This window comes from Pogona vitticeps, chromosome 3 (genome assembly GCF_051106095.1).
Source record: "Pogona vitticeps strain Pit_001003342236 chromosome 3, PviZW2.1, whole genome shotgun sequence".
NCBI classification, from domain to species: Eukaryota; Metazoa; Chordata; class Lepidosauria; order Squamata; family Agamidae; genus Pogona; species Pogona vitticeps.
In genome coordinates this window covers 146,655,002-146,681,940 of record NC_135785.1, presented here as the reverse complement: position 1 = coordinate 146,681,940, position 26,939 = coordinate 146,655,002, and the positions used below count along the sequence as shown (strand labels likewise).

The 26,939-nt window shown below is 40.9% G+C and overlaps 1 protein-coding gene across 2 annotated transcripts in view; it reads right to left on the bottom strand.

Annotated features, from left to right (window-relative positions):
* Nucleotides 1-26,939, bottom strand: part of ABCC4 (ATP binding cassette subfamily C member 4 (PEL blood group)) — a 239,168-nt gene that overhangs the window by 94,506 nt on the left and 117,723 nt on the right. For both annotated transcript variants that reach the window (XM_072994692.2, XM_020783541.3), the window contains exons 20-25: nt 23,039-23,118; nt 5,864-6,014; nt 4,817-4,936; nt 3,876-3,986; nt 3,149-3,249; nt 1,737-1,928 (exon numbers count right to left, since the gene is read on the bottom strand). In XM_072994692.2, coding sequence (XP_072850793.2) covers nt 1,737-1,928; nt 3,149-3,249; nt 3,876-3,986; nt 4,817-4,936; nt 5,864-6,014; nt 23,039-23,118 — 755 coding nt within the window. The remainder of the gene's footprint in view (nt 1-1,736; nt 1,929-3,148; nt 3,250-3,875; nt 3,987-4,816; nt 4,937-5,863; nt 6,015-23,038; nt 23,119-26,939) is intronic.

Genomic DNA, 26,939 nt, shown 5'->3' with positions numbered 1-26,939 from the left:
TATGAAAAGAGATAAACAGACACACTGCATAAAACCTCAAGAGCTTCAACTCCCACCCATCTTTTCTCCCATGAACTCTCTTCTCTGCAATAAAAGTCAGGATGTTTTGTTCTTTCAGAAATCAACTGGGTATGAAGTGACTTTAGAAACAAAGGAACCCCGTTACACAAGGTGTCCAAGGGAGGTTTCCTAGAATGTACGGTACTCTGAATGAATATCCTAACCTTAACCATCTCCATCAGGAAACGTGTCTGTAATGTTGAACAGAACTTAACATTTTTAAGGCAACCTATTCAGTTACTGAACTGCTGCTAGGTCTACACTCTTTACATTTCTGAAATTAAAATGCCCTGCCTTTTCCCCAGCAGAAGCATGCACAAGGATTTCTCCTCCTTTTTGAATTTGTTTTACCCAAAGAGTTAGAACCGACAAAAAAAGTCAAGAAGGCTGGCAAAACTGTGCATTTGAGGTTTTTGCTTGCAACACCCTAGTATGGATCCAGTAAAGTGTACAGTTGCTTCCACAGATACCAGCACCTTTTTGTCTTCATGTTTTGAGAGACACTTTCATGTCCTCGTCCTCCCAACTGCTGTTTGAAAGTAAGGATTATTCAGAACACACTGCGCACACACTGGGGCCTGTTACCAGATAGCAAAAAATCACGTCCCTAGACACTAGGCTATGCACCTGCAGAAGTACTCTTGCACTTCCATGGGTTTCCCTGGAAGCAGTGTCTCTCTCTATCTGCTATCCATTCATCCATAATCATACATGCTATTGATACAAACAGGCCTACAATTAATTCACACACAAATATTCTGCTTCCTCCTCCACTTACCATTTATATTTCATCTTCCCCTATCCACCCTGTCACTACAATGCAACAATGCTGGTTCTCTATTTCTTTGGTCATCTTCCCACCCACAACTCTTAGCTTCTCCTCCTCCCTATTTTGTATATAAATATGCAGAGATACTGTACACAGTAAATCAGAAGCATAATCTATAATATTCCACTGATAATCTATAATTAGCTGGCTGAATAGTTCAGTGAGATAGAGCACCTGGCTGCAGAGCCAGCGGCCAAGTGTTCCTCACTTTGCCTTGTAAAAGAAAAGCCAACCTGTGTGGTCTTGGTCAGGCTACATGGTCTCAAAGCAATCTCAGAAGAAATGAATGGTAAAACACTTCTGAGTACTCTATACCCAGAAAAGCATGGAAGGGGTTGTCATAAGTCAGAATGAACTTGATAGCATATAATTATTAACCTGTAATTATCCATGTATGTTATGAATAATATAGCTGTTAAGTACAGAATATATTTCAGAAAATATTTTCCATTTTCTACAGAGTCCCTAATACATATTTGTATCAACCATTTAATAATGTATTATCATACCACCCACTCAGTCAGATCTGAGGAATATTATGCAAAATAATGAATGTTGACAGTTTATTCAACTAACCAAAGGTTAATGGTGTGTACTCTTTAAACTCATGTTTTCAGTTGCCTTCTCTTTCATAATCTGCTTTCAGTGCTACAAAATGATATCCCGAGAGTGGCAACAGAAAAGAACTAGAAGTTTCTCTCTCTCTCTCTCTCTCTCTCTCTCTCTCTCTCTCTCTCTCACACACACACACACACACACACACACACACACACACACACACACAAACAAACAAACACAAACACACACTCTCTCTCTCTCACACACACACACACACACACACACTTACTTTCTCTTTGGACTTGATTAAAGCAGTTAGATGTTTCAGAACCAAAGGGCCATCTATGCTGTATGCAAAGTTTACGTTTTCAAAGGCTATAACACCATCACTTGGCCAGTCCTGAGGTGGACGTTTGCTTGACTCCCAAGGTGCTTCCTTCTCCACATCGGTGTATTCCATGACACGTTCTACTGATATCATCTGGGGAAAAGCAACAAAGTCTGGTTTGTGTTTTATTCACTAAAATCAACAATAGTGTCTGCAGTTACAGGAGCTTGATTAGCTGACATTTAATTTTTCGGTCCCCCGTGATGGATTCACATACAAATGCTCTTCTCACTCTTATATTCTCTATCCATCTGATGGAATGCATTTAGTTTTATGAAGACTTTTGACATTTAGTGTTTTCAAAATTCTCTAAAAACATTCCACAGTTTTGGAAGATACATCTCATCTTTCTATTAATCCACTGCAATTTTACTCTACTGAAAACAACTCTTTGTTGTTCTCTCAAATTTGTATCACACTAATCTATAGCTAAGAATCCAAACTGGTGTCTATTTTATCACTCACTAGCCCTTACAAGAAGAACTCAATATAGACTAGATTCATTAACAACAACAACAACAACAACAACAACAGCAGCAGCAGCAGCAGTAATATCAATAATGGCACGAATTTTTAAAACATTATTTTACCCCCCAAAATTGCATGCCTTCAAACAACTATTGTGTTGGCAAATGATAGGTTTCTATACAAACTTAAAATTTAGCCTACTGCCCAGAATTCTACTGGTATTTTATGGTAGCATGAGAAAATATGCAACTTTTGAAAGCAAACTGCCTCAAGCTCAGAAATCACCAGATATGTTACCTGTTACATTCCAAGTCACACAACTAAGTATGTAACAGAGGATGGCTATTGGTGGTTTCTTAACTTGGGGCAATTTGCTTCCAAAAGTTACACCATTTTGCTTAATGCTTGTAATACCCACAAAGCAAAACTCTTGATAGTATATATTGGTGTTCATGTTGAATTTAAAGTTCAAGCCTTCCTATCCTATCCAAGGCTCCCAGGGGCACTCTTTTGTCATGGGGAAGCCTTTAGGAGCTTCTTGAGAGGTGTGTGTTGGGGAGCCTTTACGAGGCTCATAATAATCAAAAATTGCCACCGAATCCCCACTGGCGGTCTTGATTCCAGTGGCAGTAATCTGGCCTCCCTGGGGCAAAACAGAAACCACACAATTTGAATAATACTTATGCACTTTAAATTCTTCATGAGTTCTCAGAAAAGAATATTTGTGATTAAAAATACTTTGGAAACAAATGGTATTTCGCTCTCAGTGATGAAATACTTGTAGCAGCTTAGTTTGAGCTTAAAAGAGATTTTAAAAGATTTTTAAAAGAACAAATGAATTTTACCAGGTTTTCAACTTCAGCGCTTTGTCGAACTCCCCATTGAAACATTCCCATAAGAGTAATCGCGTAGGACAAAGCTAAACCAACCTGTCCTGCATCGAGAGCTGTCAGGGGAGGACGAAGGCACATGTTTAAAATTTATTGCATTTTGTTTGAAAGTTTAATAATTTATTTAATACACGACTGAAAATACAGAACTTCAAAAATTGCATGCGCAAACAAAGTACGTGGAATTAAATGAAGTACTGTATTACACACGAAAGTAATTAAGGGCACACTTTGAAAATAATGCTTTAGATCAGTAGTCCCCAACCTTTTTAACTCCGTGGACCGATTGGGGAAGGCAGGGCACACCCACACTTGCATGCATGCATGAAGGAGCGGGCGCACGTTTGCACAGATGCGCTCACATGCATGTGCGAAGGGTGCTCGGGGGACACTCATGCACACTCACGAAGGGGTGGGGTGGCACTCGCACGTACGCACGCACTCACATACATGCACAAAGGGGTCCCAGTCCGGCCCAGGCCACAGACCAGCACCGGGCCACGGACTGGGGGTTGGGGACCCCAGCTTTAGATGTAATATGTTAACATTATAAGAGTCAGTTTTGCACTAAAACAGGACAAGCAAACCAATACGTCTGATCTTTTAAAAGTAACTTTTTGAAAATAATATTTTAATATTTTAAGTTAGGAAACAGTAACAAGTCCATAGGAAGTATACTTACTCTGTGCAAGAAGCAAAGAACCAAAGGCAACGACTATCACAAAGATGGCACAAATGGCATCAAGGCGTACAGCAAACCAGCGAGAGGTAGTCAAAAATAAGAACCAAGCTTCTAAAAAGTGTGAGAAAAAGGAAGGTCATAATATTAATTGTGAAGTACCATGCCAAACTCAAAAGAATAATGTAGCTGCTCTGTTTCAGCATCATCAAGCAGGAAACTGTGCCAAGAAGTCCTTTACATAAGAAGGCAACTGGTACATCATGGCAATGTGTAGCAGTCATTTCTCAAACTTCCATTGCTATACAGACTCATTGCCTCAAAGCTGCCCCTTCCATCGTTCTTTATGTAAAAGATTAGGAAATGAGAGAAATGGGTGCTTGGGTGTCTCTGCACCCCCAGTACCCAATGTAGGAGTACAGTGGTGCCTCATGTGACGATGATAATGTGTTCTGTTAAAATCGCTGTTAAGCGAAATCGTCATCAAGCGAAATTAAAAAACCCATTGAAATGCATTGAAAACCATTCAATGCGTTCCAATGGGCGAAATACCTCATTGTGCAGCGAAGATTCTCCATAGGGCAGCCATTTTCTGGTGCCTGTATAGTGAGGAATCCGTCCTTAACACAGTGGGGAGCCATTCTGCACAGCGGGCGGCCATTTTGAAACTGACAATCAGCTGTTTTAGATCGTCGTAATGCGAAAAATCGATTCCCGAAGCAGGGAACCGATCGTCGTGAAGTGAATTTTCCCCATAGGAACATTGTTTTGCGATCGCAATAACAATCGCAAAAAACCCACTGCAAAGCAGATTTGTCGTTTAACGAGGTAATCGTTAAGTGAGGCACCACTGTACTATCCACCTGCATTTTGAAGCAGTATAAACCAGTGGTCATGCCGTGTGTTTCTGGACTGGGAAATATTTTCTTCAGCTCTTTCCAAACCTGAGTGAAGATCTTGGTGAGCATCAAATAGTTCTTGGAATCTCTGTTCTGCTTTAAATGCACGAATAGTCCAGAGCCCCTGGAGAGATGACGACAAATGAGAGAACACCGGACTTCGAGCTGAAAAATAGAGGTTTAAATGATATTATCTCTTTAATCCTACTATAGACATTTCTGGCACTGAACCTTTTCAAATAAATGTGTGGTATCTATCACTCAAAAGAATTTTTCCCTCCAAGTTTACATTAATCATGCTTCTTTTTTAAGCTGCAGGAACACTCTTGAATATACACACAGCTCTCCTCCTTGTCATTGCCTCTAAGGTAAAGGTAAAGGATCTCCTTGACATTTAGTCCAGTCGTGTCCAACTCTAGGCATGGTGCTCATCCCTGTTTCCAAGCCAAAGAGCCAGCGTTTGTCCGTAGACAGTTTCTGTGTTCATGTGGCCAGCGTGACTAGACACAGAACGCCATTACCTTCCCATCAAGGTGGTATCTATTTATCTACTTGCATTTTTACATGCTTTCGAACTGCTAGGTTGGCAGGAGCTGGGAGAGGCGACAGGAGCTCACTCTGTCACGTGGATTCGATATTACGACTGCTGGTCTTCCGACCTTGCAGCACAGAGGCTTCTGTGGTTTAACCCGCAGCACCACCATGTCATTGCCTCTACACAGGTTCCAACCCATGAACTCATTCAGCTCATCCAGCCCACACAAGTTCATACAGGAGGTAATTCAGTCCAAGACCTGAAGTCAGTTCCTCATCTTTGCATTATTAATTTCATTATCCATCTGCGCCAGCACTAAACGTGGTTAATGTTAACTAGGTCTGAAAATATATATCGGAAGATGGAGAACGAAATTAGACAGAGCCTTGGAGTAGTTACGTTTTCAGGCTACAAGTCCCAGAATCCCCCAGCCAGCAAAGCCATTGTGCAAAAAACAAACATTTTCCAATCCCTGTCCCTGAATTATTAGTAATATAATAGCATCCCAAACAATGCCAAAATCTTTAAACAACAAGTTAGATGAAAAAAATACATACTTGTGGATTCCAAACGCTTAATATCTCTTGAGGTATCCAAGAAATACCGACGAAGAATGATGAAAAGAATAAGAAGTGGAACTAAAGGGATAAGAACCCAAGGAATCACCGCAACAGCCACGGCGACCACGCCACAAATCTGAAGCAGAGTCTGCAACAACAAAATCACAAAGAGAGCCTGAATGTTTTCTCCCCCAAAGAGCCTTCTTTTCATTTATTGATTTTGAAAATGTAATGTGATTATTTAAAAGCAAACTGAAGATACCATGAGCAATATTGTGCCTTATATAAAAAAATATTTAGACCACGAACTGCCCAAGAGGAATTTTTCAAGTTTTACAAAGCTGAACAGTATTCAGATAACCCAAACCATGTGCCAGCAAAAACAGCCATGAAGACAAATTATTTTCCACATCATATCCTTGATTCTACTCTCACCTCAAAATGAAACTGATTAGGTGGCTTTAGGCAAATTGCCAAGGTTCAGTACCAAGACTGCCCACTTTTGTCCCAATCTGGGGTACTGAGGATACTGAAGACTTGCTTCAGGAACTGGGGAATACTCGGATTGCTTTAAAAAAAACAACACTTAAACACTAGGGCAGTGGTCCCCAACCTTTTTTCTGTCCACGGACCGGCTGGGGAAGGCAGGGCAGCCCCCACGCATGGATGTGTGAACAGTGGCGCAGCGCTTATGCGGAGGTGCATGCACTTATGGTGGCACGGGGCTTGTGTGGGTGCTCATGCGCAAACAGCGCCGCCACTGTCTGCACATGCGCACGAGTGCCCCGTGCCCGCACAAGTGCTGCGCCTCTGTTTGCGCATGCGCGCACACAGCCGCAAACAGCCTTTGTGGGGTTGAGTGTGTGCAGGGGGTGGGGCATATCTTTGTGGGCCTCTGGGCTAGGGAATGTGTAGTATACCATACGATCTTGAAATCTTGTTCTCATCAGCTGTAGCAAACCATGGGCAAAACCCTGTTGCGCAACTTTGCACCCAAGTATAATCCAGAGCATATGGAAACATATATTTTACACTAAATAAAAGTTGTCTGCCTCTGTTTTGGCTTCTGAGGCTCCCTAGGGTTCTTTTTTACCCTGAGGAAGCTTCTGGAAGCCTTGGGATGGGGAGGGGGAAGCCACTGAAAGTAAAAAAAAATCCCCACTGATGGAACTGGGACTGCCGCTGGTGATATGGTGACTTTTTTGACAAAGGCTTCCTCCCATCTCGAGGCTCCTAAAGCCTTTCTCAAGATGAAAGGAGGTGGAGGTCTTGGAACCTCCACTGGGGGTGAGGGACAGATAGGAAGTTTTTAGTTTATGTAATGTTTTTGGTGATCTCGGTTATACCAGATGCAAATTTAAACAACCGGATTTTGCCCAATAAGCCATGATGGAAGCTGTAGTTCATGAAAATCTGGAGGAATGAACTTCTCCCACCCCAGAAGCCTTAAGGAAATAAAGATGTGGATGGTTAGTTGAATTCAGTCTATCAGATTCACATTCCCTACTCTCATTCTTCATCATCCACAACAGGGCACAGGACACAGTACAAGCTAAAGCCACAATAAGTTCTCCCACCAGGTTATAGATGAAATGCCAAGCAAGCCTATGCCTCCATTATACATTGGCCTAGAGTTCTACTCCGTGCCCCACCCCCAACCTCCTTTATCAACAACTTCCTTTCTGTATATAATGCAGAGCTCTCCATGTTCCTATGCCTTATCTGGTGTGTTGCCTCTGCCCTGGGTTCTCCCAGGGCTCCGCTTTTATCCAGTTCTCTACTATTTTCCCCTTTGGGGCTCAGTATTGCAGACCTCTGCCTCCTTTACCTCATCCCTCCTCAGCCCCCAAGCTGCTTGGGCTGCAACTCCAGTCATTCCTAAACTAGAGCTGGGGCTGACTGGACATGCAGTCCAAAGCATCCAGATAATAGCAAATTGAGAAAGTCAATGGGAGTATAAAAATGCACATGTAACCTTTAAAAAAACTTGCTGATTTGGAACACTAGTGATAAGCAGGGAACAAGAACTATGGGAAGAGAAGTGATACTATTCTGCTTAGGTGTACGTACCAGAAGTCAGCCGGGGCAAAACTAAAGAAGAGGAGGAAAATTGTTAAGATGACTAAGATGGATGTCTGGCTCCATCTTTGGAAGAAACTTTCGATAAGCATTCACCACCATTATTAACATGAAATTTATGACAGGGTGGATCACTCTAGTATGCATATGTTTTGAAAAGCCAGACTTGAATACAAATGAACTCTTAATGAAATAGTCTCAGAAGGCAGACACAACTATGCATCCGTGGCAGCCCAGCCCTCTTTTATATATACATATAAAGTAAAGACATCTAATTGCTTGATTTCTCAACTGCTATTTCACCTATTCAAATTGAAGAGCATCCTTGGAATACAGATAGAAGCATTTCCCACATCACTGTAATGGCAATGCCTGGAATGTGAAGGATTCTGAGTACTGGAGTTAGCAATGAATGCCATCAAAGGTTGAATGCTATCAAATTTAAAAGATGGCAACAGAAGTTTTGAAGAAGAAATTTTGAAGAACAACAAAGAATTTTTCTAAGATTTTCTTCAAAAACACCCCAAACATGCATGACTCATTTCCACTTTAAAAACTCTGCCATTTGAAAAAGATGGGGGTAAAACATGTACTAAATATGCAGCATGCAGTTGATCTCCTTATTTTTTGTTCCACATGCTAGATTCCATTCTAGATCGGGGGGGGGGGGCACTGTGGCCATGGAGGAAAAGAGAGGTTTAAACCTCCCCTCACAGTCACTTCTTCCCCAAAATCTACCTACCAACTTGCAGAGGATAAAAGGAAGGAAGCCCTCCACTGGTATCTCCAATGAGGGAGGAGACATTTGGGGAAGAAAGATGTGGGGGAGAGTTCTAAACCCCCTCTTCCCTGCTACATTCCTCTATCTGATTAGAGGTCCATTTGCTTACTCGATGGAGAGAAACAAAGAGCAAGTCAGCTGCCACATTTCACGAAAGGTACCATTTCACCTGAACTCTTTATAAATGACAATCATGTGTCTATTTACAGGCCTATTCAGAGCACCACTATCTACCGTATATCCTTTTGCCATTCTCAAGAATACTCTTTCTTCTGCCCATCATAAGCCCATTATCTTCACGGCCAACAAGGAAATAAATCTCTGCTGCTATCGATGGAATACAATCTAGTGAAAGGCTTCCCTATAAGGCACTATATCACTTTTGAAATCTCATGAAAAGCAAGTTTTTTTTTAAGGACTATTTAAATCCCATAGAAGACATACACATAAACCTAGAAGCACATTTTAGGAGACTTCTCACCCCCCCCCCATTCATCCGAGATAAATTCTTGTCTTCAGATTCATTTAGCTTATTTATACATGTTTATGCTTTAAGACAAAACGCTGGTAAACATATCTCTGCAATTCAAATTATGCTTGAAGAATTCTTTTCCCGGTTGAATCAAAAAGTGAAATCTGAAGTCTCTTTTTGCCAATCAGAAAAAAGAACCCTACATTGTTTATAAGCACACAAGTCATATCTATATATATCAATAGTTTAAGGCAATCTAGGAGATTTGTACTTATCACTGTTTAGAACAGGATTGTTACACTCTATGACTGACAGGAGAATTAAAAGATTTGTAGTAGCTGAGAAGGTGTTAGAAATTTTAATGACCTTGCTTAGACTTTTCTTTCCTCCCTGACCCAACTCCTCCTGTCAGGACATTGTGTTACAAAGGTGGCAATGTCTTTTAAGGAATAAATGCCACCGTCTTCAGCAAAAGGAAATTCAGAATGTAAGTAAATAAACACAGGGACATTTCCAGTAGCAGGAGTGATTCAAGCTGATGTATTTAATGGCCACGTTAAATGAGTTACATGTCTGGCTGAGAGTATGATTCCCCACAGTGCCTCCTGGGCGAACAGCCAACCTGCATAGCCTAGGCTAGGGCAAGCTGCATAGTCCCAGAGCACCCCTGGAAGAAGGGAATGATAAACCTGAGCAATTTATACCTAGGAAACCCTGGAAAGAGTCACCATAACTCAGAAGTGACTTGATGGATAATTATGATGATAATGATTCAACTACACCAACATTAGGTTTGCATGAAAAACTAACTACTTGAAACAGGACAGCAATATATGTAAAAGTGAAGCAGCATATCCCAAAGATCCTAAAACCTATAAGGTACTTAAAATTTTGCAGCTACATAATCTATGTTTTAGAATGCAAGGTGGAAATGTGCCTGATTTTTACAGAGGGCAGTCCTTTTTTTTTGGGGGGGGGAAGGGGGTCATCTTTTTGAATGTCAGATGTGTCCCATTCCTACTTAAAAATAAACAACCAGAAGAGGAGAAAGCAGGTGTCCTTTCACAGCACCTAGACAGTAGTGTGGTAGTGGTAAATTATGAAGTGTAGGAAGTCACCAATGCAGCTCCCATAACTATGACCCCAGGAGATACGTATTTACATCCTGCGTTCATATTACCTGTGCTCAAAGGAGTTAACACTGTGGTTAAAAGCTCCATTTTAAAGCATAGCCATCAAAAACACAAGTCAACAGAAATAACATCTCACAATTAAGTCTGTGAGGCACAACTCCAAACCTATGCCTCCTTTAGTAAGCTCCTTTGAACTCACAGGTATTTATTTCTGATTGCAGAGATTCAGGTTGCAATATCTTTAGCCAGCTGAAAGGCTACAAATTTTAATTAAACATGCAAACAATCTTGCAAAAAAGCATTACAGTACTCCTGAAACAGCTAACTATGAAGGAGGAACTCAATCAAAGAAAAGGAAAGAAGCATCAAGTTCCTTCTCAATAATATTACTCATTCTGAACCTCGATTATGGCAAACCGAGTTCTCTTGCTAGAGCAAGGAGGAGCTTTCCTGTGCCCTGGCATTCCAGTCTGGGATCTCATCCCTGCTGTGGTTCAGAAAGATGCATTCCCATGTTTCTACCCAAGCCCTTCCCTACTTCATTTCTGGATACCCAACTTAAAAGATCAAATACTCTTAGCTGTCTCCACTGTGTTAAGATATATTATATTTCTATTTAGATTATTGCCATTTTCTAAATTTGCATATTTTGAACCTCATAGAATGTTTACATATATTGGGGCCAATAATGATACACTTTGTATGGGGGCAATGTGGAAATGGTCACCCTAGGGCTGTGCACATAACTGGAAAATTGAATGAGATAACTTAAAGAGAAGGAGAAACAGGGGGAAAGAGGGGTGGTTTCTGCCTACTCTTTGCCTTGTGATTTGGATTCTAAAAACATGGACTCTGAACACAGGATGGCTACCATCAGCTTAAAAAAAAGAACAAGAACAACAGGCGATGGGAAGAAGGTAAGGAGAATTGGAACTGAGAAGATCCTCCTCTCAATTCCAAAATTCTAGGACAGCACTGAACAAGAAACATGGGACAAATACTGTATCTGAAGTTTCTAAATATGGCGGGGATAATAATTATTTCTTGCTCTGGAAAACTCTTTATTTCTAGATTCGCATCAGAGTTTATATGAACTATTAATTAATTAATTCCCATTACTTATCTCCTCCTGCCTTGCAGAATAAAAGTTCTTCCAAGGCAGCTTAAAAATAAGATAAAGACACAAGAATACAAAATGCTATAACTTATATAAGAGTTTATCCCACGAGGCATTGATAAGAGAAGGCCATGTAAGGGGGGAAAAAGACAAGTCCAGCTGCTGCCAGGCCTGGGGTGATCTCCATCGTACTGTCTCAGTACGATGGAGATCACCCCAGGCCTGGCAGCAGCTGGGCTGGTCTTTCCCACCCCCCCTTACATGGCCTTCTCTTATCAATAGAGATAAGATGTAGCTAAATAAATATATTGTTGTAATCACAGGTAGAGATGGGCACAAACTGAACTACCAAGTTAAAAAAAACCCAATCTGGGCTAGTTCATGGTTGAAAGCAAAAGCAAAGTGTGCTGCTTATATACCGCCCCATAGCACATCAAGCACTCTCTGGGCACTTTACAATTTAATTATGCAGGCTACACATTGCCCCCCCCCCCCGCAGCAAGCTGGGTCCTCATTTTACCGACCTCAGAAGGATAGAAGGCTGAGTCAACCTTGAGCCGGCTACCTGGGATTGAACCCCAGGTTGTGAGCACAGTTTTGGCTGCAGTACAGCGGTTTAACCACTGCGCCACGAGGCTCTTCAGTTCATTATTCAGTTTTGTCAAAAGAAAGCACCATTTTTTTTCTCTCTCTGGCACTTCATTTTGCTTTGGGAAAGCAAATGCCCCCCCTTTGCCCCCTTCCCGCTGCCCCCGTCGCCTCCCTACCCAGCCTTGCTGCCTCTTCCTCTTCTTTCTCCACTGTCACAATTTTCAGAGAAAATGATCCAGCTTCCCTGCTGGGATCCAGGCCTGCTCTCTGCCCCTATTCCCCTCCTCCCAAGCATGACCCAGAAAAATAAACCAAAAAGTAGTTTGATATTTCGAGGTTCGTAGATGGTTCATTGGTAGCCATGAACCACCTCAATTCGGCGTTTTTCCGGTTGATTCCCATCTCTAATCACAGGTCATAACAAGTGAAACAGAAACAAAAAATTAAAACAAACAATAGGGGCAAAATAAGAAATATAAAATAGTAATAGTAGTTACAATTCTAATGGAAATGGTTAAGCCTGATACTACAATTCGCCTAGAAGTCTAGCAGGTTTAGCAGATATTTCAAATATAAAAAGATAAATTTTAATAGGAGCTAACAATAGGGACTGCATCCATCAGCAAGTAATTAATGCAGTCCGCTTTTGAACTCATGAACTTGACAATAGCCTGTCCTAGCCAGTATCCTTCATTTTACTGTTTTAGGAAAGGAATTGCAAATATATACTGGCTACAGGAGCACACCAAAGAATATCAGAAGAAAATCATCCTGCACTTTATAAATCACAGCAAAACCTTGGCCTGTGTGGATCTTGAGAAGATATGGATTGTTCTAAAAGAAACTGGTGTACTTCAACATGTCATTGTCTTGCTGTGTAACCTATACTATTGGGAACAAACTACTCTTAGAACAGAATGGTTTCCTATAAGCAAAGGTGACATATGAGTGTTCTTTTACCTCCTTATCTGTTCTGTAAGAAAAACATATCATACAGAAAGCTGGATTAGATTCAGTTGAAGGAAATAAGGACTGGTGGAAGAAATAAGAATAATCTAAAATATGCAGGTTGCACCATATTACTGGCAGAAAGTAGCAATGACTAGAGATGGGCATGAACCATCTGAGTGGGAGATCAGCCAAGGAGGCAAAGAAGAGGCATGCCCCTGCTGGTGAGTGCGCAATCACCCAGAGGAGGTGGGAGACTGAAGTGCACATTGCCCGCGGTGCCACACCAAATCAGGCCAAACCACTTAAACGCGGTTCATATCCATCTCTAGCAATGATTTTAAAAGACTGAAAGTACAAAAGAAGGATTCTAGTTGAACATTAAGAAGACCAAAATCATTACTATGGAAGACCTACACAACTTTAATGTTGATGATGAAGAAACTGGAACAATTAAAGATTTGGTATACTTTGGTTCAATCGTCAATCCAAATGGAGCCTGCAGCCAAGAAATCAGAAGAAGACAGGCTAGGAAGTGTACTATGAAAGAACTTGAAATGATCCTCAAGTGCAAAGATATCACTGGAGACCAGGGGGGAAAATCATCTACACTATTTTATCTCTGATTGCAATATATGACAGTAAAAGCTAGACAGTAAAGAAAGCTGACAGGAAAACAGATTAATTTGAGATATAGCATCGGAGGAGACGTTTTTAGATCTTTTAGACTGCCAGAAATACAAATGAGTATGTCCTAGATCAAATTAAGCTGGAACAGTCTCTAGAAGCAAAAATGACTAAACTGAAGCAACCATACTTTGGGCACATTATGAGGGGATAATAATGCTCAGAAAAGTTGAATACAATACAACACAAATGAAGACACAGCCTTGAGTTTGCAAGAGCTGAGCAGGGCTGTTGATGAAAGGACTTTTTGAAGGCCTCTCATTCAAAACATCACCATAAGTCAGAAGCCACTTGATGGCACTTTAACAACAACAAAAAGATATTTCTCGAATCTTTCCCACAGGACAATTGGTAGTAACAGTGGGAGGAGGTGATCCAGTTGGAGCAGGGGCCCAAGCTGATTATCTCCTGCTTCTTCCCTGTCTGTATCACTGCACATATGTATGCACCTACAAACATAATATTTCTAATACAAAAAGAATGCAAGTTATTTTACAAGGGACATCCCACCTCCAATTTACATAGCTTCAGCATGGAAGACATTAAAAAACTGAACACAGGCTGAATGTATTTTATGCACTCTGTAGAAGCAAATATCAGTAGTCAAGGAACAGCCAATTATTATAGTTTGACAAATGTACCAGTATAATACATAGCGACTTCACTAATGCTTCAGAATTCCAGATGAAACTAGGATAAGAAAGCCAAAGACATTCCTCTTACCTCTAATTCCTTATTGTCTCATATTCCTGTTCAACTCACCCTACCTCCACTTTTATAAAGTGCTAAATCAACACACACAGACCCAGTAGATTGATGCAAGACAGGATGATAGGACAGCAGGAGAATGACTTTATGCTGCCAATGTGCTGAGCTATTGAAAATCTCTTGTTACTACTCAATTTAATATCAGATTCCCAAATGAGCTATATAGCCCAACTCTTCTCAAATTAATACAAGAAGCTTCCTTGTTCACCTTTCAGAGTCTATAAGATTTGCCCTCAAGTGCCAACCATCAAGAGATTAGGAAAATGAGGAATCATAGCTTCTGTTGCCCTTTGGAAACATCAGACTTGTAGTTTGTGCCTAGGATGAACTAACCAAGAAAAGGGAGGGAAATGCCCAACGATAATTGGAAGGCAGCAACACCTACGGTTTATCTCTGTGTGAGAAAACTTCAAGGTCAAGATAAGCTCACTCCTTAATAGTGAGTTAATTAGGAAAATGGTCTCAGCTAAGTAAGGGGAGGGGAAAGAAGTTACTCTCTTCTTTGTGAAAGTTTTGGGAAATTTGACACCTGATTGACAGATTTTCTAGAAGAGTCTGAAAACTGAAACTTTGGGTATAAAAATGAGAATGGTAGTTATTTTGTTGAGTTTAGTTATCTTAGGACAATGCTATGCTCATTTGCTTCCCGCTACAAGATTTGCACTTTGTATGTACTCTGAGGCTGCACTGAAGCTATGCCAGGATGTAACTATGAGCATGTTAGCTAGCTTTCTTATTTTCTTGTGAGATTGTTCTGTAATTACTCGTCTCACATTTTTATTACTTATTTTTCTCCATAGCTGTTTGATTGTTTCTGTAACTGTTGGAACTGATTTTGAAGTTGTATTTGGCACTCATGGACAATCAGGGTAGTGTGGCTCAGTAATTAGTGTGGGCCCCTCTGACCCAGGGTAATCTTGAAACCTACCTAGAAACTCTTTGAGGAGCAAAAAGCATTTAAAGTAACAAGTATATTATAATGGTTAGGGTGCTGGTCTGAAACCTGGAAGATCCAGGTTGCCACTGAATCATGAAACTCACTGGGTAATATTGGTTGGGCTAGCTATTTTACTTCTCAGCCTGACCTACCTTCTAAGGCTGTTATAAGAATAAAGGGAGGAAGAGGAGATTCTTGAACTCAAAGGAGGAAAGGAAAGATATAAAGGTCACAGGCTAATAAATAAATCTTCAATCTGTTTACCTACTCATTCTATGCAAACATCACAGTAACCAATAAACAAGTAGAATGTGTCAAAAAGCGGCTTTCTGTCCTTATGGTCAAAGAAATGCCAAGAAAGTATACAATAGTGTTCTTGGGTTATAAAGTAAAACAAAACAAAACAAGAAGGACCAGTATTAATTGTCCTGGACAAATTATTTGAGCAAACCAACTTTGCCACTAGAATAGGTAGAGGAGGGAGGGAAAACAGATGGTAAAAGCACTTGGGAATGTCAAAATGACAAAAGTCCTTGTGAAACTAAAAGATGCTAGAATGCCTTCTAACACACTTTCCCTGACATTTCCACACAATAAAATATAAGGGTCAGTGATACTGAAACAAGCAGTTCCACTCATTTGCCCTTCTGAAAGCAAGTGCACCAACCCTATTACTGCCATCTTGGGTACTTTTTGTCTTTAATATCCAGATGCAGCAGCCCTTTTTTATTTTATTTTGAAGAAATGACTGCGGCCACCTTGCTTGCATTTTCCTTTTCTTCAGCATTTTCACTTCATAAAAGCAGCACTCAATGTGTTTTTGTGTGTGGTGAGAAGGGAGTGACATTTCCAGTGGTGGTCCCCTCCACAGCCTACATTGGTGGCTCAAGTAGTCTTAGGATTAGGTCTTTGTGTGTGATGAAAGGATATGAAAAGTCAGTTATTTAAACTCAGTCAAGCTGTTGATTTTGAGGAGGAAAAAAAGGGGGTTTTCAATTCAGCTTGCTTCAATAAATCACTGGTCTTCCCCCCCCCCCTTTTCTCCCTCCAAAGACAGCTGCAGATTGCACACAATGTTCCCCCAGAAACAAAGCAAAGTCCTGAGGCGGGCTTTGCAAAATCTGCAACATTTAGGAAGGGAGAAATTAAAGTTAATGGAGAAAATATTTTCATATATTCTTCACATTCCTGCTTCATGACAAGAGACTACGTAATTGGAAAACTCAGACAGCTTATGCATAACCATTAAGAAACAGCTATTAATATAGATTTCTTATCAATATATAATGTCTGAATTATTAAAGAGAAACAAAAGGGAAGGAAGATACGAAGGGCATAGACTAATACCTTTAACATAACATTTCAGCCAGTATTTTTTTCAGAATCACTAACTAGAGTCAAAAGCCATCAGAAGTCCACATATCCTTTTGATGAAACTGAAGGCTACAACCCTTAACACACTGATTAGAAAGTGCCTTCAACAGCATTACATGTTCTGGGTAAACATCAACAGGACTGCACCACACATTTAGCTGTTAGGGCTTTGCAAATATAAAATACAGAGTAGCATTTTTAAAAGGCATGAACTTTTCATTAGCATTTTGCAAGCAAATTGTTTATGAATCTCTATACTGGCCCAAAGCGAAACAATTCCCATGGAGCATAATGGTACTGACTCCCAGATAATTATGCTCATTTACCTGGGAGTAAAATCAATGCTGAAATCAATAGGACTTACTGCTATGTAGCTATAAACAGCATAGCCTATTTATTTTGTATAAGCCAATTAAAAGAGGGGAGACTCCTTGAAAAAATAATATTTTTATTCCAGGCAAAACTGCCACAACTAATTATATTAATTGTCAAATATGCAAACTGTGGCAATGTGACCAGAAAGCTTTTACATTTCTCTTTAAATCTATAATCTGGAAGGTTTAAAAACAATGTGATGGTATTTAACCAAGTGTGTATGGGGGGGGTGTTCCTCCAACAGTGGCCTTGAAGCCTCCCAAGGCCTAGATAGGTCAGATTTATTTGTGCAGAACTGAAATATGAAACTGCGAGAAAAGCAAAAAGGCTGGAATGTTTCTAAATGACCCTACGACAACTCAGAAAATGGTCTAGTTCTTCAATGCAAATCCTCTCAAGAAAAGCTGCTGCACACAAAGTGAGAGGAACCAGTTACTGCATTGTTTATTGAGTTTCACTTGATTCCTCCTGACAACCATTTGAACAATGGCTGTTGGGAAATGTCCCTCAAAGAATCGACAACAATAGTAGAGGCTCAAGGCTTTTATACTTAGTTAATACTGATTTCTTTCTCTTTTTTAAGAAGGAGAAAATATTTCTTCCTGAAGGGATTAGAGGATGTCTTATAAAAGACACCTGCAAACAAAACAAATGACAAAAGATCTTTATCATATTCAATAACAGTTATCCTTTGTACAAAGCTGGGCTTCTCTAGACATAAATAAGCCAGCAACCCTTCACAATTTGACGGAAAATACCTCAACTGAATCGGCACTACCAATAATCAAAAGAGGTGAAATACAGAGAAGGGGGAATAAACAAATGAAAAACAAACTGCTTAACTACAATGACAACAACTAACGAACTTTTTTATATGCCTGAAATATTTGAGCAGTATAAACATGAAGGGTAAGAGTCAAATAATCAGAATGAGCCATTCCTATGGGCGGCATACAATATGCTCTTGACAGATGAGGAATTCAGGGACTTGGAGGGGGGGGGAATTAACGACCAAAGGATGAGACCTAGTCACTCATTACCTGAGTCTGCGTCCATTCAAAACCCTCCTCAGACTCAGAAGTGTACTGTAAGTCTGCAACAGAGGCCACAGAAACTGACAATCAGGACAAAATATCCAGGCTGGCCAGGTCTGGTATAAATGTCAAGTGAAATCGAGCCATGGTTACCTGGTGCACGAGTACCAATAGCCATGGTCAAAGTACTCAGAGGAAGGCCTGGGTAATTCACTTTGGAGAAAGGAGGAACTTGGGGGACAGAACACACAACCTTTACATATCCCTTAACTATGAGAGACAGAGTACATGGTATGAATTCACAGTTAGTAATGTTTGCAGTAGTCCCACTGAAGTCAGTGGGGCATAAGACAACTAGACACTAAGTTTGCATTGGCCTTTTAAGGCACATACAAGGCAGGGGAAAATAAATTAAGCCTCAAGGCAAAAACAGGGTCCTTTCTAGCACAGTACCACACAAGGTACACCGTTCTCACAGAAGAATGCCACTGGTCTTAACAAAAAAGGGAAGTGCTTTGGATTACACACTCCTTTGGCACCCACACCTTAGAACTGTTTGAACAACTTCCTAAGCTGTAAAATCTTGCATGAAACATTTGCTAGATAAACATATTGAACAGCCAGCTCTGTCCAACAAGCATTCACATGTCCAAAGACACCTGTTTGCATACAGACCAAGGGCACCTTGCCATGCAGTGTGTGCAATGATGTTCAGAAAGCATTAAAAAAAGGAATCAAACACCCAACAGAGTCTGTGTAGTAGCTTTAAGTTTCCTGCACAGGATAGATTTTCTTGTATGTTTCAGTATGCCTGTATGTTTAAAAGCTTAATTTCTGTGTTGGGGGGGCATTCAAAGAGAGAGCTTATAGAGCAGCTTTTAAAAATGACTTCTCAAATCTCTTGGGCTGTAGAGCCCTTGAAAAGCAGGGCAAAAACCACCAGGAAATTTTACAATTTCTTCTTTTCTATTATGACAAGATTTGTCATCTCAAAGAAAAGAAAAGAAAAAGAAGAAGAAACCGTATGTCCTAGTAGATTTTTCTACTTTAGAGGCAATGAGAACCAACGTACATTTCATTAGCTAATTTTAAAACTATTATTTTTAAATTAAATTAAAATTAAGCATTTTATACGTTTTCAAATAATGATACTAAAGAGGAAACAAGTGGTGAACTGATCATGTTTTTTATGTTGGCAGCTATGTGGTCCAAACACCCATCCTACAAGCTGATCATCAGCACTGAAGTCCAACATGACCACCTTCCTTGACATAATGAATATTTGCAGGCTTGTTCACTTCCATTCACTTTCTAGTTGGCAGTGTTTGCAGAGTTAGTTACACTGAGAGCAACCTGTAGATTTAGCCCCTGAAAATCAGACTAGTTAGCAGAGAATATTTCCCATTTTGAAAAGATGTTTGAGGAAAATAAGAAAGCTAAGGAAACATGTTAAGACAGAAAGCTAATAGGACTACTAAGTAAAGGTAAAGGTTCCCCTTGACATTTTAGTCAGTCGTGTTCGACTCTAGGGGGTGGTGCTCATCCCCGTTTCCAAGCCGTAGAGCCAGAGTTTGTCCAAAGACAGTTTCCATTGTTGTTTACTTTCCCACTGTAGTAGTACCTATTTATCTAATCGCATTTACATGCTTTCGAACTGCTAGGTTGGTGAGGAGCTGGGACAAAGTGACGGGAGCTCACTCCTTCGCGTGGATTCAATCTTATGACTGCTGGTCTTCTGACCCTGCAGCACACAAAGGCTTCGGCGGTTTAGCCCGCAGCGCCACCACATCCCACCCAATAGGACTACTAGTCATAGCTAATTAAGACAGAGATGCAGGGAGCAATGGCTGGCCCCTCACCTCTCGAATACAAAGACAGGATGTCTCCTCTGTCCTCTCCCAGAGATGGTCAAGAGAGAAATGGGGGGGGGGAGGAAGGAAATGACATCTCAATATCAGTCTAAGTTGAAAGGAAGCCAGCACAGGTCAAAATAAATAAAGCTTAGTCTAGGCAACTCTCCTTGTGTTGTGCTGCTCAGGATAATGGTGGTGCACTGGTAGAGACAAGTTTGGCTTGCTCCCAGAAGGACCCCATCTTCCATCCTCTTTTTTTCCAGCACAACCAGACCCTGTTAGATAAGCAAACTGAGTAGAAGTAGGACATCATTTGTAAGGGACTGGCAACAGCTTCTACTGAGAGAGAATGGGGATGGATTTGGAAGCAGCTGGGCTATAGAATCCTGGGAGCTGCCACCTCTTTTTCCATGGTCTTAATTGCTATATGATTCCTATGAATGAGTTAAGCCAGGAACTAGGCGTGAGGTGTCACAATTATGCAGCTCTGCTTTTCTTTCTCATCTGATTAAGGTGAGGCACAGGAGCTGCTATCAGTGCCCAGGATCAGTAATGGACTCCAGAAGGACTAGCGACACTGAAACTCAGCTATGGCAAAATGGAAATACTGTTGGTGGGCGGCCAATCTTCCCAGGGAAGTTAACATTCAGCTTGTTCTAAACAGTGTTACACTCTTCTTTTAAAAAACAGGCTTGCAGTCTAGGATTGTCCCAACAACATTAGGAGACATATAAATGATTTGCCAACTGAGGTGCAACCAGACGAGCATTTGCTCCATAATTTGGTCCGGGTTGGGGACAGGCCAGTTTGCTCCTTTTCCCAGAGGCCACACAACACACATGCTATCATGAGCTAGTCTGTCCCCTGCCCCCTTTTTAGGGTACCTGTCAGGGGCTAGTGATTTTTTTTGCTGCAGATAGGATCCCCACATTTTGTTTTGGTTGGTGGGATCAAACCAGAGCAGAAGACACAAGCTGTCTCTGCTTAAGCCACTTAGTGATCTTGAAAAATGCAAAGCTTTCTTCCCCCTCCACTGCAAAAGCTAAGTGAGTGGAAGTTTTCCATTTCTTTTTCATTGTTGCTAGCACATCAGTGAGCTTTGAAAAAACCCTTTCAATGCATTGCTGATGGGCTGCATCAGTTAGCAAACATTAAAAAGAAATAGAAAGGTTTGTCTCCCTTCTCCTCTAGAGTGTGGGAGGAACTGGAAGAAAACTTCCACTTTCTCAAGACCATTGAGCACTTTAAAACAAGCATGGAGGAGGAGAAAGGATGGTCCCCCCTTTTCCTTTAAGGGAGGGAGATAATATTGGTCTTCAATGTGCTAAACAGGGTCTAGAATGATTTGGGTAGGATAACTGGGCTGTCTAGTTGCAGATTTTTCTTTTTTGGCAGAGTATCTGTCATATTTTTATGGCAGATATTTTTTACCCCGCCTTTCTTTTTAAAAAAGTCCCAAGGCGGCTTACATAATTAAAAGACAATACTGTACGTAAAAACTAAAAAACAGTAAGTATACAAATATTAAAAAGAAACAAACAAAGACCACACTAAGAACGGTAAACAAAATCCATATCAAAGGCAGATTCAAAGCAATAAGGAATGATACTCCATTTAAAAATCCCTCCCAGACAACCAGTCACAGAGAAACCATTCTTTGTCTGTTGCAGAAGGAAAGGAAAGCTGGGACCAGTCTCTCTCTCTCTCTCTCTCTCTCTCTGTGTGTGTGTGTGTGTGTAGGATTCCAGAGTCTGCAATGACAGAGAAGGCCCTCTCTCATGTCACCAAGAGAAAGACATCGACTGATTATCTTAACAACCAGGCAGCACAAGGTCCTTGAATCAGATTATTTCATGAACCTGGCATACAATGGATACCCCATGAAAAGTACGGGGAGGCTGCATGTGTTTTCTCCCAACAGGAATCCAGGCCATAGTTAGAACCACAAATCACAAACATCTAGAATCACAAGTTATAAATGCTTTCTGATGTCCATTTAAAGTAATACAAACAAAAAGCAGTAGAAAATAAATTTAAAACATGTTTATTGCCCAAAGGCTTGTACAAACAGATACATGCTTAACCGATGCCCAAAGGCCAGGAATGTAAGAAACAACTAGATCTGTAGTGGACTGAAGTTCCATAAATGGAGCGCCAATCAGTTCTATGGTGCGCAGAGAAGAAGATCCTTACACCTCTACCATTTCCTGAAACCATGTCCAGGAAGTAAAATATGAACATAGTGTAGATCCTGGCAGAAAAGTGATCCCCTAACAATACTGAGTCCCAGCGTATGAAGGTAGCCATTTACTGTTTAGTCCCCCCCACCCCGCACACACACAAATAACCTTTTTTTAAAGGCACTGTTCAGGAATCCATTGAAAAACCAATGTCTTGCCACAAATTAATCCATCACCACTTCCTTGAATCTAACATCATTTGTGCTTAGACTACTCTCTCTTTTTTGTATTTATAACAACTTCTTTCCTTTGTTCTCATCACAGCTATTATTTTCAGACCTATTATTGCTAATCTCTTCTTTGTAAATAGCCACACCTGTTTTAATCCGAAACAGTATGGTAAACACTGGCTTCTTTGAGGAAGTACATGCATAATTAGGTTAATCAGTGCTATCTTTTCATGTGAGCTGATTGTTTCTTTACTGTGGACATATTTCATAACAGTGTAGCAAGCTTGCCAAATGGCTCAAGGGTAAATTAGGTGCAACTTACCAAGCATGTAGCTACTGAGCTGATACTGAAACCTTGACATAATGGTAAGCTCCAGGGAGCCACTCCTACTAGCCATTTATTACTCATTTCTTCCCTCCTGCCCTGCCCCCCTCTTGCTCTCCAATTTTTGGCTACACCCTCTTTAGACAAGTACTTACATTAAGCCCAGCTGAAAAGTTGACAAAATGTCAACATATGCTTCTTTAGAACTTCAGTCATCCAAGTTAAATTCTGCACCATCTAGAAAAATGCAAATTCCACCACCACCACCACCCAAATCCTCCAGATTACCTGCACAAAGTCCAGAAATGTTAATGGAAGCAAATCATCCAGGTGGCCAATGTCTTTGGAGAAACGATTTAGAATTCTACCTATATATATAAAAAAAGAGAGTGCAATTTCAGAGCAAATTTATATTTTACGAGTTTTGTGATTCTGCTCCCCAGGTAAACAAAAAGAAACATGCAATACAGTCTAAATGATATTTAGCTGGAAGCCTATTCCATTCTGGATGTTCTCCTGGTGAAGTGTGCCCAGACTTGCGGCACTGAATGCAATTTTATTGTAACTCAGATCAACAACCCAACTGAGTTAAAAAATGCACCTGGTTTATCAAGCTGAAATTTAAATATGTTTAGGGTCAATTATTTAAACAAGCTTTGCAGCATGGAAGGATCACTTCTTCGCTTATTCATACTGACTTCTAAAACACGACAGATTTCATGATGGCCTTCACAGGAGGCTGCATTAGTAAGAACAGAAAAATGAATGCCATGGCTCTTTGAAATAACTCTGTTTATGCTTGCCTGACACAACAACTTCTTAAAACAGTCAGAGAGATGACAATGTTGATCACAGGCACCATAAGTGAATTTCTTTTATTAGTGAAGTAGTTTATTTACCTTCTAATTTTAGGGATGAGTAATACACAGGTCACAAGCAGTGCTCCCAACCATATTCGTGATCTCTGGAGGTGCCCAAAACTTGGTGCACCAGTAGCAAAGAAAAGTCATTTCTGCGTCCGAACAAGGAACACAGGAAACAGTTCCAGAGGAGAATCAGACTCCTGGAAGATACTTTTGTGTCTTCTTTAAAACAAGGTGTACCCTCTCCATATGCCTTGTTCTAACATAAAACTAGACCTCAGAGCAACCGGAAATGTAGTTTTTCAACTTTTGGTTGTGGCTCTGCATCACATTCCAGCAGCATGAGATGAGGGTTTGGCCACAACAATATGCAATTCATGGCCAAAAATTATATACAGTGGTGCCTCGCACAACGATGTTAATTGGTTCAAAAAAAAAAACCCCGTTCTGTGAAAACATCGTTCTGTGAAACACCATTTCCCATAGGAATGCATTGAAAACTGGTTAATCCATTCCAATTGGAACGGATTGCCATCCTTAAGTGAAAATTGGCATAGGAAACATCGTTGAGGGAAACGCGGTTCCCCAATTGAAATGCATTGAAGCCGACTCAATGCATTTGAATGGGTTTGCGAAGTCCCTTTTCGCTCCTGTAAAAGTGTCTTAAACTGTTTGAAACCTGTTTTAAATGCTTGCAATTGTTATCCCACCTCCTGAAATCTATGCAAACTTAATTTGGTGTTGTTCTGAGTCTTCGTTAATTTTTGGTGAATTTTTTTATTCTCCATTGAAAGCCATTGGACTTTCCAATGCTTCTCAATGAGAGAGAAAAAAATTCACCAAAAATTAACGATGCCTCAGAACAACACCAAATTACATTTGCTTACGTTTCACAAGCTGGACTATCGATGCCAAGCATTTAAAACAGGTTTCAAACAGTTTAAGGCACTTTTAAATGAGTGAAAAGAGACATCGTTGTGCGAAAATTCCCCATAGGAAACAACGTTGTGTGAGGCGGCATATTTTTCAGAAAAAGCCATCGTTGTGTGAATTTATCGTTGTGTGAGGCACTCGTTGTGCGAGGCACCACTGTATTACTCTTTGAAAATGATACAATTTAGCAGTAGCATTTTATACTGCGGAAAGCTGTACAAAGCTAGCAAGATCTTCTTTTCAATCGTCTTTTGAAGAATCCAAGACAGCAACCAGCAAGCCTGATGTTTCACAGCACAACAACTTAAGAAAATCCCAATAACCAGAACTGCGTTCTGAGAGATCAGTGCATAAGAGATGAGGCTGAGGTCACGGCTTGCTATTCAATCTCAAGTGATGCAATATCAACTCCATGCAAACTGCAGTGTTAATCAGATGATTTGGAGTTTCAGTGCAGTATTATTTGCCATTGCCCAATATCTTGTTCATTTGTTTTTTTAGAAAAAAAAGAGAACTGTAAACTGCTTTTCTAAACATAGCTACATCACTATCATCACTATCAAGTGAGAGCAAACTGCAAAATATCCATATCCACTTTTTAACATCTCTGTAGCTCAATAGTTTAGGTATCTAGCTGTGGAGCCAGAGGTTGGGAATTTGATCCTCCACTGTGCCCCTTGGGAGAAGAGCCAACCTATGTGGACTTGGGCAAGCTGCACAGTCCCAAGGCAGCCCCAGAAGAAGGGAATGGTATACCACTACTGTATACAGTGGTGCCTCGCTTAGTGATGTTAATCCATTCCCAAAAAAACGCTGAGCGATATTTAAAAGCCCATAGAAACGCATTAAAACACAATTAATGTGTTCCTATGGGCTAAAAACTAACCTGTAAGCGAAGATCCTCCATAGGGACAGCCATTTTCGGTGCCTCTAAAGCGAGGAAACACAGTGGGTGGCCATTTTGTTTTCCCGGTGGCCATTTTGAAACCGCCGAGCAGCTAAGCGATTTTGTTGCTCAACGGAGCGATCGCTGAGCGAGGCACCACTGTATTCTGTATCTAGAAAACCTTGAAAAGGGTTGCCATAAGTTAGAATTGACTTGACGGCACATTGTTATTATTATACAATGGTGCCTCGTTTAGCGTTGTTAATCCATTCCCGAAAAAATGTTGCTAAGCGATTTCATCACTAAACGGAATTAAAAAGCCCACAGAAACGCATTAAAACGCCATTAATGTGTTCCTATGGGCTTCAAAACTAACCTTAAAGCCAAGATCCTCCATAGGGGCAGCCATTTTCAGTGCCTCTAAAGTGAGGACACACAGCGGAGTGGCCATTTTGTTTACCCGATAGCCATTTTGAGACCACCGATCAGCTGGCCGAAAATGGGGGCTTTGTGATGATCACTTCCCTGCGATCATCGCAAAGTGAATTTTCCCCATAGGGACCATCGCTAAGCGATCGCTTTTGCAATCACTTAAACTCCATCACTAAGCTATTTCATCGCTCAACGGAACGATCGTTAAGCAAGGCACCACTGTATTAGACAGACAGTTAGTGCATGATACACTTCTTTAACTACCTCCTGAAGTATCACTGTAAAATATTAACATTCAGCTGAAACATGTTTATAGGATAGCATGGGCACTAAGTACTTCATACCCCTTCGTCCTACGTCAGCAGAGTGCTACATGTTCCTCTCCCTCACCCTGTTGCTGGCACCTCCACTCACTAGCTCCTGTGTACTGCTCTGTCCCTCCCTGTCTTGTGATCTTCCAGCCTGGGCAGGAGACCTGATTTCCCTTCTCCACCTCCTCAAGCAGCAGGCCACTCAAGTGAGGTGGGGTAGGGATTCCTGCAGCACTTCCTTTGAGTGGCCATCTACTGGAGGAGGTGGAGAAGAGAAGTCCAGGCTCTTGTTCAGACTGGAAGATCACAAGATGGGGAGGGATGGAGCAGCACGTGCCAGTGAGGAGGGCGGGGGGAACGTGGAGCAGCACAGCTGCCACACCAACAACTTAAGACAAAGGGGTGCAAAGTACTTTGTGCCTATCTCTACTATAGGAGCCTCGTAGCGCAGTGGTTAAATTGCAGTATAGCAATTAAGGCTCTGCTTACCACCTGAGTTCAATCCAATCCTGAACAGGCTCAGGTAGCAGGCTCAAGGTTGACTCAGCCTTCCATCATTCTGAGATTGATAAATTGAGTACTCAGCTTTCTGATTCGGGGGAAGAGAGGCAATTTGTAGCCTGCAGAATTAAACTGTAAATTTCCCAGAGAGTGCTTTAAACACTATGGGGCAATATATAAATAGCACACATTATATCAGTGATATAGGGTGGCAAAACAAGGTACCCTTCCATTTTTAGAGTCATCTATTTTTTTTAAAGTTT